The 13,603-nt window shown below is 34.8% G+C and overlaps 1 protein-coding gene across 11 annotated transcripts in view; it reads left to right on the top strand.

The window, feature by feature from the left end:
• The window catches only part of CACNA2D1 (calcium voltage-gated channel auxiliary subunit alpha2delta 1), a 518,973-nt gene that overhangs the window by 349,364 nt on the left and 156,006 nt on the right, over positions 1–13,603 (top strand). For all 11 annotated transcript variants that reach the window (XM_055283394.1, XM_055283393.2, XM_055283395.1 and 8 more), the window contains exon 7: positions 9,363–9,494. In XM_055283394.1, the coding sequence (XP_055139369.1) occupies positions 9,363–9,494 (132 nt within the window). The remainder of the gene's footprint in view (positions 1–9,362; positions 9,495–13,603) is intronic.

Genomic DNA, 13,603 nt, shown 5'->3' on the forward strand with positions numbered 1-13,603 from the left:
AGTGTGACTATTCTGTATTCAGTGCACCATTCATCAATGTGGTCTGCTTTCTGGAACACTTGGAATATGCCATTGTAAAAATTATTTTCTCACCAAATTATATAATATATTAAAAATCTTTTTTCAGTTTGCCATTGTCTTATAGCAATTGAAATGGAAAGGTTAATAGACTTTTCTTCCTGAGATTCATAGCAAGAAAATTAAGTAGTATTGTTGGACATTACTGGGGTTGGGATAAGAAGGACAAAAGTTCCTTGAGGAAAAAGAAAATACTAGGTTTTAGTCACTCATACTTGCATTTTAGGAGTCAGATCAGAATTTATCAAGATAAATTAAAAATATATTTTAAATGCTGAGTATTAAGAGACAGAGAAAATAATGATGATTAATGATGAGAGCAGATAACATTTATTGTGCAGTTACCAAATGACAAGTAGTATTCTAAGTATGTATAATCTTCAAAAATAGCCCTGTGATGCAGATGCTATTATTATCCCCACTGTGCGGGTGAGGAAACTGAAGTTTAGAGAGGGTAAAATACTTTTCCAAGGTCAAGTGGTTACTTCTGACAGAAGGACGTGCAGCCTGTGAGAGGGTGGATAATGGGTGAGAATAGTCTGCACATATTACATACATTCACATGCTCATTTTAAAAATACCACTTAGAAAAAGGCCTCACCAGCAAGAAAATCTATAGTATGCATGAAAAACACACACACACACACACACACACACTTTAATTTGGAATCCTTTAAATTTGGTCTTAATTGCATATTCATTCTTCTATGGCTTCCAGCTTCATTTCTCTGCTCTCAAGAGTTTCTGATGTTTTTTTAAACGCACATATTTTATTTCCCTTTTTAAGGTCTAAATGAAAGATCTTTAGGGTATTTCTTGTTGTTTTCATTTACCCAGAATTTAGCAGGCTATGTATTTACTGAAATATTACTCTAAAATATAGAATAGAAATTTAACAATTTATTTACGCATTTAATTACAAATACTAAAATTTCTCATAAAAATGACTGTGAAGTGGCCGGGCGCGATGGCTCACGCCTGTCATCCCAGCACTTTGGGAGGCCGAGGCGGGTGGATCATGAGGTGAGGAGATAGAGACCATCCCAGCTAACATGGTGAAAACCCTGTCTCTACTAAAAATACAAAAAAAAAAAAAACAAAAAAAAATTAACTGGGCGTGGTGGTGGGTGCCCGTAGTCCCAATTACTCAGGAGGCTGAGGCAGGAGAATGGCATGAACCGGGGAGGCGGAGCTTGCAGTGAGCCTAGATCATGCCATGGCACTCCAGCCTGGGCAACAGAGTGAGACTCTGTCTCAAGAAAAAAAAAATGACTGTGAAGTGCTATCAATAGAAGATATTGTATTTTCTTCAGATAATTATGCTAAAGTTTCTAGCTTATTTTACAAATTACATAATGTTCCTAAATTTGAAATGAAAATTTTCAACTAGCTGATTCTAATGAAGAATATCTTATGATGTGAGAGCGTTTAGATAAATTAGGAGATTAAGCAGAAGGAATATTGCTTTACACAACATAAACAGATTTACATTCTAATTGCTCCATGTAAAAGAAATGTGTTTTTGTTCAAGGAAGAGGAAATTACTGACCGGACTAAAACAATATGCTGACATGTCAGAAGTTGTTGTCTATGTAAGACACTTGAGATGTGCACCTTACGGTATTTTAATCTAGCTGAAGAAAGAACTGGAATAAAAATATGCTTGCTAATTCAGTTCTCATTCATAAATTTCTTGACCTTCACACCAACCCTTTAGGCTGTCTAGGATCCTTAGTATAGCTATATTCATTTTTTTTAGACGAACAGAACAGAAGCACAAGTAGTTAAATGATTTGTTTTAAGTAGCATGTTGTGCCAGTGATTGTGATTCTAGGCTATCAAAGTCATTAATAATTTATTTGGTTCTGATAATACTAAGAAGACAAAAACTTAGAATGCTTAAAGGATAAAACAATATTTTGACCTTGGGGCTCCTGTATTTCTGAGGTTTCTTATACAAAATGCAGCCCTTCTCCCTCCTCAAATCTTACAATTATCATTTTATTTCAAGTGACATTAAATCCTTCAATTAGTAGACATGATATTAGATCCTAGTGTCTTCGATTCCCCTTGCATTACCCTTATTTTCTTTAATAATAAAGTGGATTTCTTCTGAGCTCCTCCTCTGTGCTCCAGTATGCAGATTTCATTAAAGCAGAACAGCTGTGTTCCGGGCATTGGCCAGGTGCTCAGTCTGCAGGAAACTAAAGCGATAGGGGGCAAGGCCAGAAATCTCAGTAATACAGGGGCTAGACAACTGACAAGGACAAGGGCCTTTTCATATTTGTACCAAATTAACTGTAGGAATAAGGCTTAATCTCCTCATCAAGGTCCTTGTGTGCCTTGGAGCCTTCTGCTCTCCCATCCTCAGTGGGAGGTGGATTCTGGTGCCTGAGACATGATTAGAGAGATTAGATTTGGTCTTCCCATCTCCCTGTACCTTATTAATCTTTCATTTACACTGGGATTAGATGAGATTCCATTAGCCAAATCCACTGAAAAGATTCATTTATTTTAATATTTATGCACACTGTCTACTCAAAGTGGATTCTTTTTTCCCTGTGCACTTAATTAGATCAGTAGGTTTCTTCTTCTTAACATCTTTCTTTTCAGAGATTAGGGTTGGTGAATAAAATTAGTGACATCTGGCTCAGCTTATCTGATAATGCAGCTCTTTTCATGACTACCTTATTTATATGTTGTGAAATGAACGTTTGTCACAAAAGATATCTTTTGTTTAGAATCATACTTACAATAAGTGTTGAATCTAAAACTAAACAAAGTTTCTAATATTCTATGATTGTCCAAAAATGAAAGGTGTGGAGGAGGTAACATTTAAGGGCATTAAAAACTAGATTTGAAGCCCTTGCTTGCTTGTTTAAGGAATAGTAAGTTTCCAAGACTAAAATGAAAATTTGCCCAACCTAAAGAGTGCCAAAATGTAGAATGAAATAGAGACAAAATTTACTATCACAGAAATATTTTAAAATATATAAACTTTTATTTTGCAGAAGTTTACTGTGTTTTTTTATTGACACTATTCATTGGTTACACTGCTTTTTTTTCCCCCAAAGTTGATCAATTGTATTTGTAGTTATAATTGAACAGGGTTTCTCAACTTAGGCACTACTGACTTTTTAGGATTGGTATTTCTGTGGGGTTTATCTTGTGCATTGTAAGATGTTTAAAGCATCTCTGGCCTCTACTCACTAGATGCCAATAGCATCCAACTAGTCATGACCATGAAAAATGTCCTAGACATCACCAAGTGTTTTCTGGGGTGAAATATAGGTCTTAATTAGGAACTGTTGTGCTACAAAGGTATAGGCAATCTTGTTTTGTTGGATTTAAAATTCTAGATAATCAGAATTACACAAAAAGTTTTGAAAGCCTAGAAATAAATAGCTCATAGGGAGGAATTTTGGAATCTAGTATACTTGTTTGAATGCCATCTCTACAGCTTGCACTGTGTGATTTTTGTATAACTTTTTGAGATTTCATTTTTGTTATCTAAAAGGGAAGATAATACTAATATTCCACTGAAAGTGTCATTTTAAGAGTTAAATGAAATGATGCGCAGGAAATCACTAATACTTGGCATGAAGTAAGTGCTTAATAAATATTACTAGTTAATATTAGTAAGAATAGTTTCAATAACATGCTAATTTTTATCTCAATGCAAGGCTGTAATAGAATAGTATTATAAGTTACATGAAATGGTAACCATTTTTGCCTGTTTACTTATTTAACTGTATGATATTTGGTATTGTTAAACAAAAATAATTTTTAGTATCTAGTCCCTTGCATATCTTTAATAGCTACATCTCTTAAAGACTTATTAAAGTTATTTTATATTTTCAGTAAGTCCTAACGAATGTTTTTCTCTCTTTTTTTTTTTTTGCATAAATCTGCTTTATTGGAAAGCTGTAGGTAAAGGTACAAAGATTCAGTTTTAAAAGATGAGTAATTTCTGGAGATCTAATATACAGCAAGGTGAGGATAGTTAACAATATTATATTGTAATTTTCTACGAGGATAGATCTTAAATTAATTCTCCCAATTTCCACCCTAATGGTAGTTACGTAAAGGTGATGGATAAGTTAATTAACTTGATTTTGATGATTACAACATACAGGTGTATCAAAATATCACATTTCATACTTTATACTATTTTATATGTCAATGACATCTCAAAGATGTTACAAAAGCTGTAGTTGACATTATAAATAACAGTAAGATTTTTCAAATAGTCATATGGTGCCATCAATGTATGGTGAGGCCTTGGACCCTCAATAAATCAAGAAAATATATTCAAACTTGATACAAACTTAAACTTAAGAAGGAGCAATAGTGCAACATTTTATTGGTTGAAGTTTGCAGAAGAATGTTGGATTCAGAGCTCGTCAAATATTCTGTATTCCTTGTCATAAACAAGATATAGATAGAAGAGTCGTGTCTTTTAGAAGAATTAGCAGCAAATGTAAGGGGTTTCTTTTGTGCCGTTACAAATTAGATTTTTCTTTCTTCCCTTGAGAATCCAGACTGAACAATAGAATACTCTGAAAGGGAGAATTGCTGACACCAAGGCCGTGTTTTTGAAAACTAAGTAAACAAAGAATAGAGATGTATGCTTGGCATTCTGAATCGATTATCAGTGAAATCCTATTATGCCACTCAGAATAAAGGCCTCAAAATCAAGGTTTGATTTCCAAGCATTCACTGCTTTTAGTAGGCTTGGCCTTGGACATCTATAAAAGACTTAATTTTTACAAAATCGAATTTTCTAACAGGGATAAAGATCTTCATTTCTTAAAAGTTGACAGAAAATGAGAACTAATTTTACTCCTAATCTAAGACAATTAGCTAAATTTGTCAGCAACTGGTAGTAGGTTCAAGGCTAGATTGTCATTGAGCAGTGTTCTCTAGTGAAAAAATATTGACCACTCATGTACTTCTAATCTCATCTGAAGCAAGAAACTGGAAGTGTATGTGAATGTAAAACATTACTATTTGTCAGGGGTAGGGAAGAAAAAGAGGGCAACTGTCAAAATAATATATAATAAATAATATGATATCATATAGAACAAAGGTCCCCAACCCCTGGGCCATGGACCGGTCTGGGTCCCTGACCTGTTAGGAACCGGGCCACGCAGCAGGAGAGCATTACTTCCTGAGCTCTGCCTTCTGTCAGGTGAGCAGCAGCATTAGATTCTCACAGGAGCATGAACCCTGTTGTGAACGGCACATGTGCGTGATCTAGGTTCCACGCTCCTTATGAGATATCTAATAATGCCTGATGATCTGAGGTGGAACAGTCATCCCGAAACCATGTCCCACCTCCATTTGTGGAAAAATCGTCTTTAACGAAACCAGTCCCTGTGCCAAAAAGATCATAGAATATATAATTGAGAATATAAAATACAATATAATTTTAAATAATACCAATTTATAGAATACCATTCACCTGTTATACATATTATTAAATATATCTTGCCAAGATAGATATATTTATGGTCAAAAATATTTTAAGATTTTTCATAAAGAATTTATTCTGGAATTTTTACATTAAACATTATTTGGCTACTAATTTACATTGATATTTCCACAATTAAATAAGATCTTTGAATTGTTTGCTCTGGACATTCAAATAAAGATTATGACATAGAATAATAATTGCATTTTAAAGTCTTTGTGATATACAATGACAAATGAAACTTTTTGTTGAATTTTGTTGAAATTTATTGAACTTTAGTGAATCAGAGTTCCACAATTATTTTTTGAGATTAAGTTTTTTTATGAGTGAAAAATACAGTTTCGTAATCTAGAGTAATATTTGCTGAAAATAATTTTCCAAGGAATTTGGCCTTGTTTTATTTTTCCTGTTACGAAAAAATCACGTTTTATACCTTTTATTTTTTAAGAACTACAGTGTCAGGAAAACAGGAGAGACTAAAAATACTTTCTAAGAATAGAGAAAGGCACCAGCATAACCACATAAACTTTTTATAATATAAAACAAAATATCTCCTGAAAAACAACTTTTAACTTTAGAAAGCACTTGACTTACCCGGTTGTAACCAGAATAGTTAAAAAAAAAAAAAACAAAAAACAAAAAAACACCTAAATAAACTCTACCTGCATATTTAGAGAGACAGACAGAAACAGAGATGGGGGTTAAGGGGTGTCCTGGGGAGAGAGAGAGGCAAGGGAAGAGAAAGAGAGATAATGTGTGTATAAATACAATGGAAATGACAGAGCACAATTCATATCCAGGAAATGACATAAACTTGTTTTAGCATGGCTGGTATTGTGCATTTAGTGTTATATTATCCATCATCTACAGATTACCCTCTTATTTCAGCATTATTTATCCTGAGTGTGCTAATAGCACAAAGATGGAGAAATGTTGGGCACTTTAGTAATCCTGGATGAGCTATTTAATTTTATAAGGTTAAGAAGAAAAAAAGTCTGGTCTTTTCAAGGTACCAGAGTAATATAGGTTTATTAGTCAAATATAATTCGTAATGTGGATCAGAAAAATATAGGCAGATATCCCAAGGTCTAAAATAGTATTCATTCTTCCTTGTTTGCTTTGATGCTTTATATATTTTCTTTTCCATTTTTTTTTAGCTGCTTTCAATATTATTTGAGAAAAAACTTTCCTAGTGAAGCAATTTAATGCCACTTTCTAGTTTTGGTATTTTAAGGAATTTGAATGGTGCAATTGAATGAATGATTCTTGCTCTGTAATACTCTGATGAAGAACTGGAGACACGTATTCTCTGCGTAGTATAAATCTCTTGAAGAACATTGCTCAGTGAACACCGCGTGCGTGTTGTTAGGTAGATCCAGTCAAACTGCTCTCTACAAAGGCTGTAGTAATTTTGTATTCCTATGGCAGATCCTCTTTGAATTCTGATTTCTAGACATCCATAAAAAGACTGTGACTGATAGGATAATGATTACATTAAAAAGTCCCTACAACTATACACTAACACATGGAAGTGTCTGTATTCTCACGTCTTACTACACATTGAGTATTATCAAGTTTATAAACCATACTGATGTGATAGGTGTGCAATACCAATACTTTAATTCTGAGTCAAATTTAAAAGCAGTTCTAGTGCCTAGTCTGGGAATTCTTTATATGATTTGCTCATTTGTAGATGAACACATTTTGAGAAAAATATTTTGAAATGTACCTTAGTAATGGCTTGTCTGAAAAAGAAAAATTTCAAAGCATCAACTGGAAATTTTAAAACATATCGCCAGGATAATAGGAGTATTTTAGAGCTTGACTTTTTCCCTCAGTATATGAAAGTATAATTCACAATCAGTGTGTCAGTACCAATACTTAGTAGCTGTTGAGTTATCAAACAAAACTAAGAAAAAGTTAGCAGCCTTGAAAACAAATAAAACTTTATTAAAAATAACTAGATGTTATTGCCTAATATGAATGAAAGAATCAAGGAAATTAAAGAGATAGAATAGATTGGGGATTAATGAAGTCTGTCTGGATCATAAATAAACATTTGTTTAGTAGAATGTTACTATAAAAGTCATAAATGTTTAAGAGAAAACACAGTGTTCCTCTTTCTATGCTATTTTGTATATTGATATAAATATTCATGAATAGTGGGTATCAGTTCAGGTTATCTCTGTGAATATAAATTCTCATATAACTGGCCGCTTAGTGTTCATTGGATCATGCTTTTGAATATGAATTCTCTAGTATCTCAGATGCACGATGGATCTGACACAGCTCATGAATATTCACACACACACACAACTGATCTTTTTGAAAGTAATCGCATCCATAAAGATGAAAATCTTGTTAGTTTTCAATAATGAGGACTGCTTTAGCATGCTGGCCCCAGAAGAGTTTCACAATCACCTTGTTTTTGTTGATTTCTTTTTTGGTAAATGATACAACTTTAAAATATGAACACATAGGCTGTGCATCTTGTTTCGTGGGCGCTGTTTTTAATTTTACCTTTAAAAAGGCTTGTGCATGATTTAACCATGATAGCATTCATTTCTTTTATTTGCTGTCATCACAGAAAAAAATAGAAGAAAGTTAAGCTGTATCTCTAGTCTTTATCCTAAGCACATTTCCACTGTTCAGGCTTGGTCAGAGATTGTCAAATGCAATGTGGCCCCATCTGCTAATCTCTGGGGGCGTGGTGTATATTTTACATAGAAAATTATCTATGCCATTTTTTTGTGTAAAGGGAAAATTATATCAGGCCAATTAAATTTTTAGTATGCTAGACTTGAGAAGTTATGATCATGAAGGCTCTTAATTATAAATTATGCACTATTTTAACCCATATTATATCCTACATTATGATTGCTTCTCTTTGATTGTAATGAATGGTATATGTTTGTAATACCTATCCAAGATCAGTTTCTAGTTATAAATACGTATCAAAATCAATCACCTGGCCCTTATTGGCACCATGCTCTAATTGTTAATAGAAATAACCAGGAGAAAAAAAAACTATTGTTTATGTTTATGAAGGTAGTGATAAAGTGTCAGCTAGTTTGTTTCTAACACTGATATCGTCAAGCCTCTGAGTAAATTTTCCCATTACTAAAATATGTACATTTTTGTTTTATAAACATAGTTAATAAGCTATGCTCAGACATTTTTTTTTTTTTTTTTTTTAGGTAGCAGGCTAATTTATGTTGCTCTGCCACAGAGAGTCATCAATAGTTGATTACTGTGGTCTTAAAACTCTGTCCTAAGGTGCCCCATAGGTTTCATCAGAACTACCTCTGAGGATAAAAAGGAATACCACTCATCTCTCCTCATATTTTATGTGTCACAGTAGTTCTCAAGCAGGAGTGATTTTGCCCGCAGGGGCCATCTGACAGTCTGGAGACATTTTCGCTTGTCACAACTTGGGGGTGGGGAGGTACTAGTATCTAGTGGGTAGAGGCCAGAGATGCTGCTAAACATTTTCACAGGATTAGACCTCACAACAAAGAATAACCCAGGCCAAAATGTCAGTAGGGACACTGTCATATAAAGTTTTGTTTTCAGAAATTCTCTCCAGAGTATAAACCTCTTAAAAAACATCTTTCAATGAATACTATGTACATGTTTGTAGTAGATCCAGTCAAACTGTCCTCTAAAATGTCGAAAACTTGTTGATAACCACTGGATTAGAGTTATTTTATAGGTAGAACAATTAACATATTTAATATTTGTAAATAAATGAAGACATTCAGTTTTTAATTACAAATTTGAATTAATTAATTGTTTCTCTCTCTTACATTAGCAACAATTGTGTTAAATGAACTCAACTGGACAAGTGCCTTAGATGAAGTTTTCAAAAAAAATCGCGAGGAAGACCCTTCATTGCTGTGGCAGGTTTTTGGCAGTGCCACTGGCCTGGCTCGATATTATCCAGGTAGGTGCTTAGTGATTCAATCATTGTCAAGTTCCAGCCTCAATATTTCTAGAGAATACTCTGTTATCTTCCCTGATATTGTAAGAAAAAGATGACTATATCACACTACTTTTATAAGGAAAGAATATTCCTCTTTACGTGGCTTTAGATTGACCACAGTCACTTTAAACTGAAATACCTAAGGAGCAGTTGGAGCTATTGGTACCTGGAATCAGGCCATGCTGCTGTGAGACCATGAGCAGGTATCCTTAGGTATATACCTGGAACAGGAAATTACCGTCGATCTTAAAACAGCTCTGAGATAAAGGCCCAGCTGCTCAGCATGCACCAAGCTGTGAGTCACATTAGAGAACTGAATTGAACTTTTGTAAATTAATTGAAATATTTACTTCAGATTTTAGGTCTGTGATTGAAATTTGTAACAAAAGTTTAATGTGCTTCTTTAATCAGTAAATGTGGATCTGTTAAAATGAGTAGGGCAAGAAATAAAATGAAATCACAAAGAAAATAGTTTTTCTTATGTGTCAGGTTATATTACTTCTGAGTGCATCTCAGTGATCATACGTACTCAATGAAGATGAATATATTTATGTTAAAGTGAAAAAATCTTTTTATAGATGTGTATTATAAAAAAGACTAAGGAGAAATAGTAATTTCTATAACAAAATGAAAAATTAATTCCTGGGACATCCTGAAAACCTATTGAAAACACTTTAAGTGAGATGTCTATTGGTGTTTTTACCTTCTCCATTTTTTAGAGCAACTGAAAAACAAAATGCATTTTCTTTCTCAAACATGATCTGAGTTATGGGATACATGCTAGGTAATTTGGCTTTAAATGGCTACAGTATGACCTTAAACAGCATGATTCTTCTTGAGACTTGGGTGTCCTAAACATGCTTAACAAATTGAGTTATTCATATAAAAAGTCACAGCAGAAAATAAGGGTGAAATAAAAATTAGAAAATATGTAAGTTTGGATTGTAATATTATAGCAATGAATGAAAGTATCTGGATATCAGTGGAACGAATGGTACTCAAATTAGGTAAAAACCATGTAACTTCTGCAGGGTTGCAGATGCCAGATGGTAAAATCAGTAATAACTTTTTTTCCACGTAAGTCCAACACACTAGGAAAAGCCAAGTTTGATTTAAATATTGAAAAAATGAGTTATAATTAAATATTTGTATTGTTATCTGATGGGAATATATTACATAGTTTATAATAGTGGAATTTCCCCTTTATGGAATATTGTTCACTTTAGTAGAACCCTTCTAAACGTAATCTTGTTAATTTATTAACATGTTAAATACTATTATCAGAAGACTTAAAATTTGAGTATTATGTTATATAACACTCATATAAGACAACATAAAGGAAAAAGACAACACCACTCATGCGCATAATAAACCTGATGTAATAAACCTTAAAATTATATCAGGTCTCATAAAACATTTATAAATTGTAAGACCTGATATAATTTAAAATATACGAAATAGACATCTGATGTCCTATCCTATAATATACAAATATAAGAATGTATTTGTCAGTAACTTACAGCATTATGTAGCTTTTAAGTCTTTTCATATATCCTTTATCATAACAATATTCCATATATAAGTAAGGGAAAGAAGGAAATGATAATTAAAAGAAAATAGAATGATAGCAACCAAGAGCCCAGTAGCAGAGATAAAATGATGATGCAGAGGAAGAGAGAAAAGGGTTACAAGAGGAAAAACAAGAAGAGGAGAGGAAGGAAAGAATGCATGCAAAATGGGAGAGAAGACATGGGGATCAAGAGGTGGATGGAAAGATAAGTTGTATTATGAATCCTTTTCAAAAATGGCTCTTTTAACAAATAGCAGTTAACTTTAAAAATTACTAATAAAACATATTCTGTAATTCTTTAATTTCAAATGCTAATGGAGGGATGATGGCTTTAATTTTTTAATGCTAATCATATATTTTCAAATGTGTTGACATTTGTTCGCTTCATCTTGGAAAACATATTTAGATAGTTAGCAGAATTCATGTGGTCTTGATAGAGGTAGGAGACAGACAAAAATCTACGAAGATGGGACGGGTTTCCAGTGAAACACTGCCCTCAAGCTGAAGACAGTTTAAAGCCTAGCTACAAGTCCCGGGTAAATCCTCGGACTAGTTTGAGAACCTCCCTTCTTGTTTGATGTGCTTTCGTCTGATTGATCCCCACCGTTCACCTATTTTACATGTATGTACCCTTTCCTAATTGGTTTTTTACACTGTCATGCCCACCTTTGAAAGGTGCCTTCGTTTTAGCCTTTTTGCATACTTACAAACCAATCAACATGAACTCCCCGTTCAGAGTCCATAAAAGCCCCAGAGTCAAACACACTGAGCAAGAGACCACCTGACATCACGTCGGGGGATGACCCATACATTCCTTCTCCTCTAAGAGCTTTCTCATTGCTCAGTAAGATTCTTCTCTGCCCTCCCCACCCTTCAGTTGTCCACGTAACCTCATTCTTCTTGGACGTGTGTCAAGAACCCATGAAATCGGGTACAAAGAAAGTTGTAACACTATGGCCCTCTGCCCTCCGCTGATGGAGGACAGCTGCCTGACACATCAGGAAGCAGTGGCAGGGCTGAGCCAGCCCCGGAGCCGTGGACCAGAGTGGAGCAAGGGACTGACAGCGTTGTTAACCTGCCACCGTCCATCAGGCTGCAGATGGCGGGACTTAAATAATTAGCATGCTGTAACACATGCTTTGGGGTCAGGGGCACCCCTGCCTGGGTGCCACCACGTTTCCCCATTCGAGGTGCCAGAGTCCACGATGAGAGTCACTTATGACATGCCTGATCTAGCCACAAGCCCCCAATAGAGCCCGCTTCTGTGCCAGCACTTGGAATGGCGGACCAGAGCCTGCACTCACTTGCTGACACACCCCCTCCCACCAGAGGCTGGGTGCACAGTCACAGCAGCTGTGGGATCCACGCTGGAGTGCAGGCCAGGTGCTGACCAGCAGGCAGAGTAGATAGGGTGTCTCCTGCGGTGAACCCGGACCCAAGCAAGGCCTGGGCAGGGGCGTCACTGGCCGGAGGTCTCTGGCTGGCAAAGTGACCGAGAAAAGTCCTGCATTAGTCTTTCTAAAACATTAGCTGTGGAAGCAACCATGTGCCCACTCACAATACCTAGGTTTTAAGTAAGAGTTTGGCAAGCAAAATGACTCACCAAATAACAGGCTGAATTTATTTACCTGTTACAGGAAGGTCTTTAAAATAGCCCACTTGACTGCTAGGGAATACACTTGAAAGGATTTTAGTTTAGTGAATCTGTTACCGAGTTGCTCTTTATGACAATAATGATATAATAGAACCAAGTATTTAGTAAAGACATTGAGACAATGTCATAATTTTAAAAGTGGGTGATTGTGTTTCTGTTTTTGCAAGACTGTGTTTTTAACACAAAAACACAGCTTTGTTGAAATGACATGATTAAAAAAAATTTGGGGAGACTATATGTACTTATCATATTATTTTGATAGAAGCAAAATAATATAGAAGGACTCACCCCTGTTTACTGTATGTTAAACCAGAGGTCAAAAATAGTCTTTCAGTATTTTAATTATCTTAACAATAAATGGCAACAGCACATATGTTACTTCTACTTAGTTTTACATGGAAGACTTGACCCTCAGGCTAGGCTGTCCCTGCTAGCTGTGAGAACCTAGGTAGGTCTCCTAAACTTTCTGAGACCTAATCATTAAATTTGAAAAAGTGGAACCTTAATAACTCCTCATTTTATCCCCTAGGGGTTATTGTGATCCATGAGATAATATGATGAAAAGTACTTTGAAAATCGGAAACAGTAGGCATTTCTACAATAGTGCATGTCAACTAGAATAATTTTGCCTAAATGCAGCTTTCTCTTTATCTCGGACATTAAAGAACATAATTGAAGCTTACAGTGAGTTGACAAGGAAACTGAAATAGAACTCTGGAAGGAATCTAAACATGTCTGAGCTATAAAGTCAGGCAATAGCACCACATAGTGAAACTGGTCAGAAGAGATGGATTTTAGCTGGTGGCCTTAGGTCACTTTTCTATAGGGTTGCCAGATATGATAAAG

This window comes from Symphalangus syndactylus, chromosome 6 (genome assembly GCF_028878055.3).
Source record: "Symphalangus syndactylus isolate Jambi chromosome 6, NHGRI_mSymSyn1-v2.1_pri, whole genome shotgun sequence".
NCBI classification, from domain to species: domain Eukaryota; kingdom Metazoa; phylum Chordata; class Mammalia; order Primates; family Hylobatidae; genus Symphalangus; species Symphalangus syndactylus.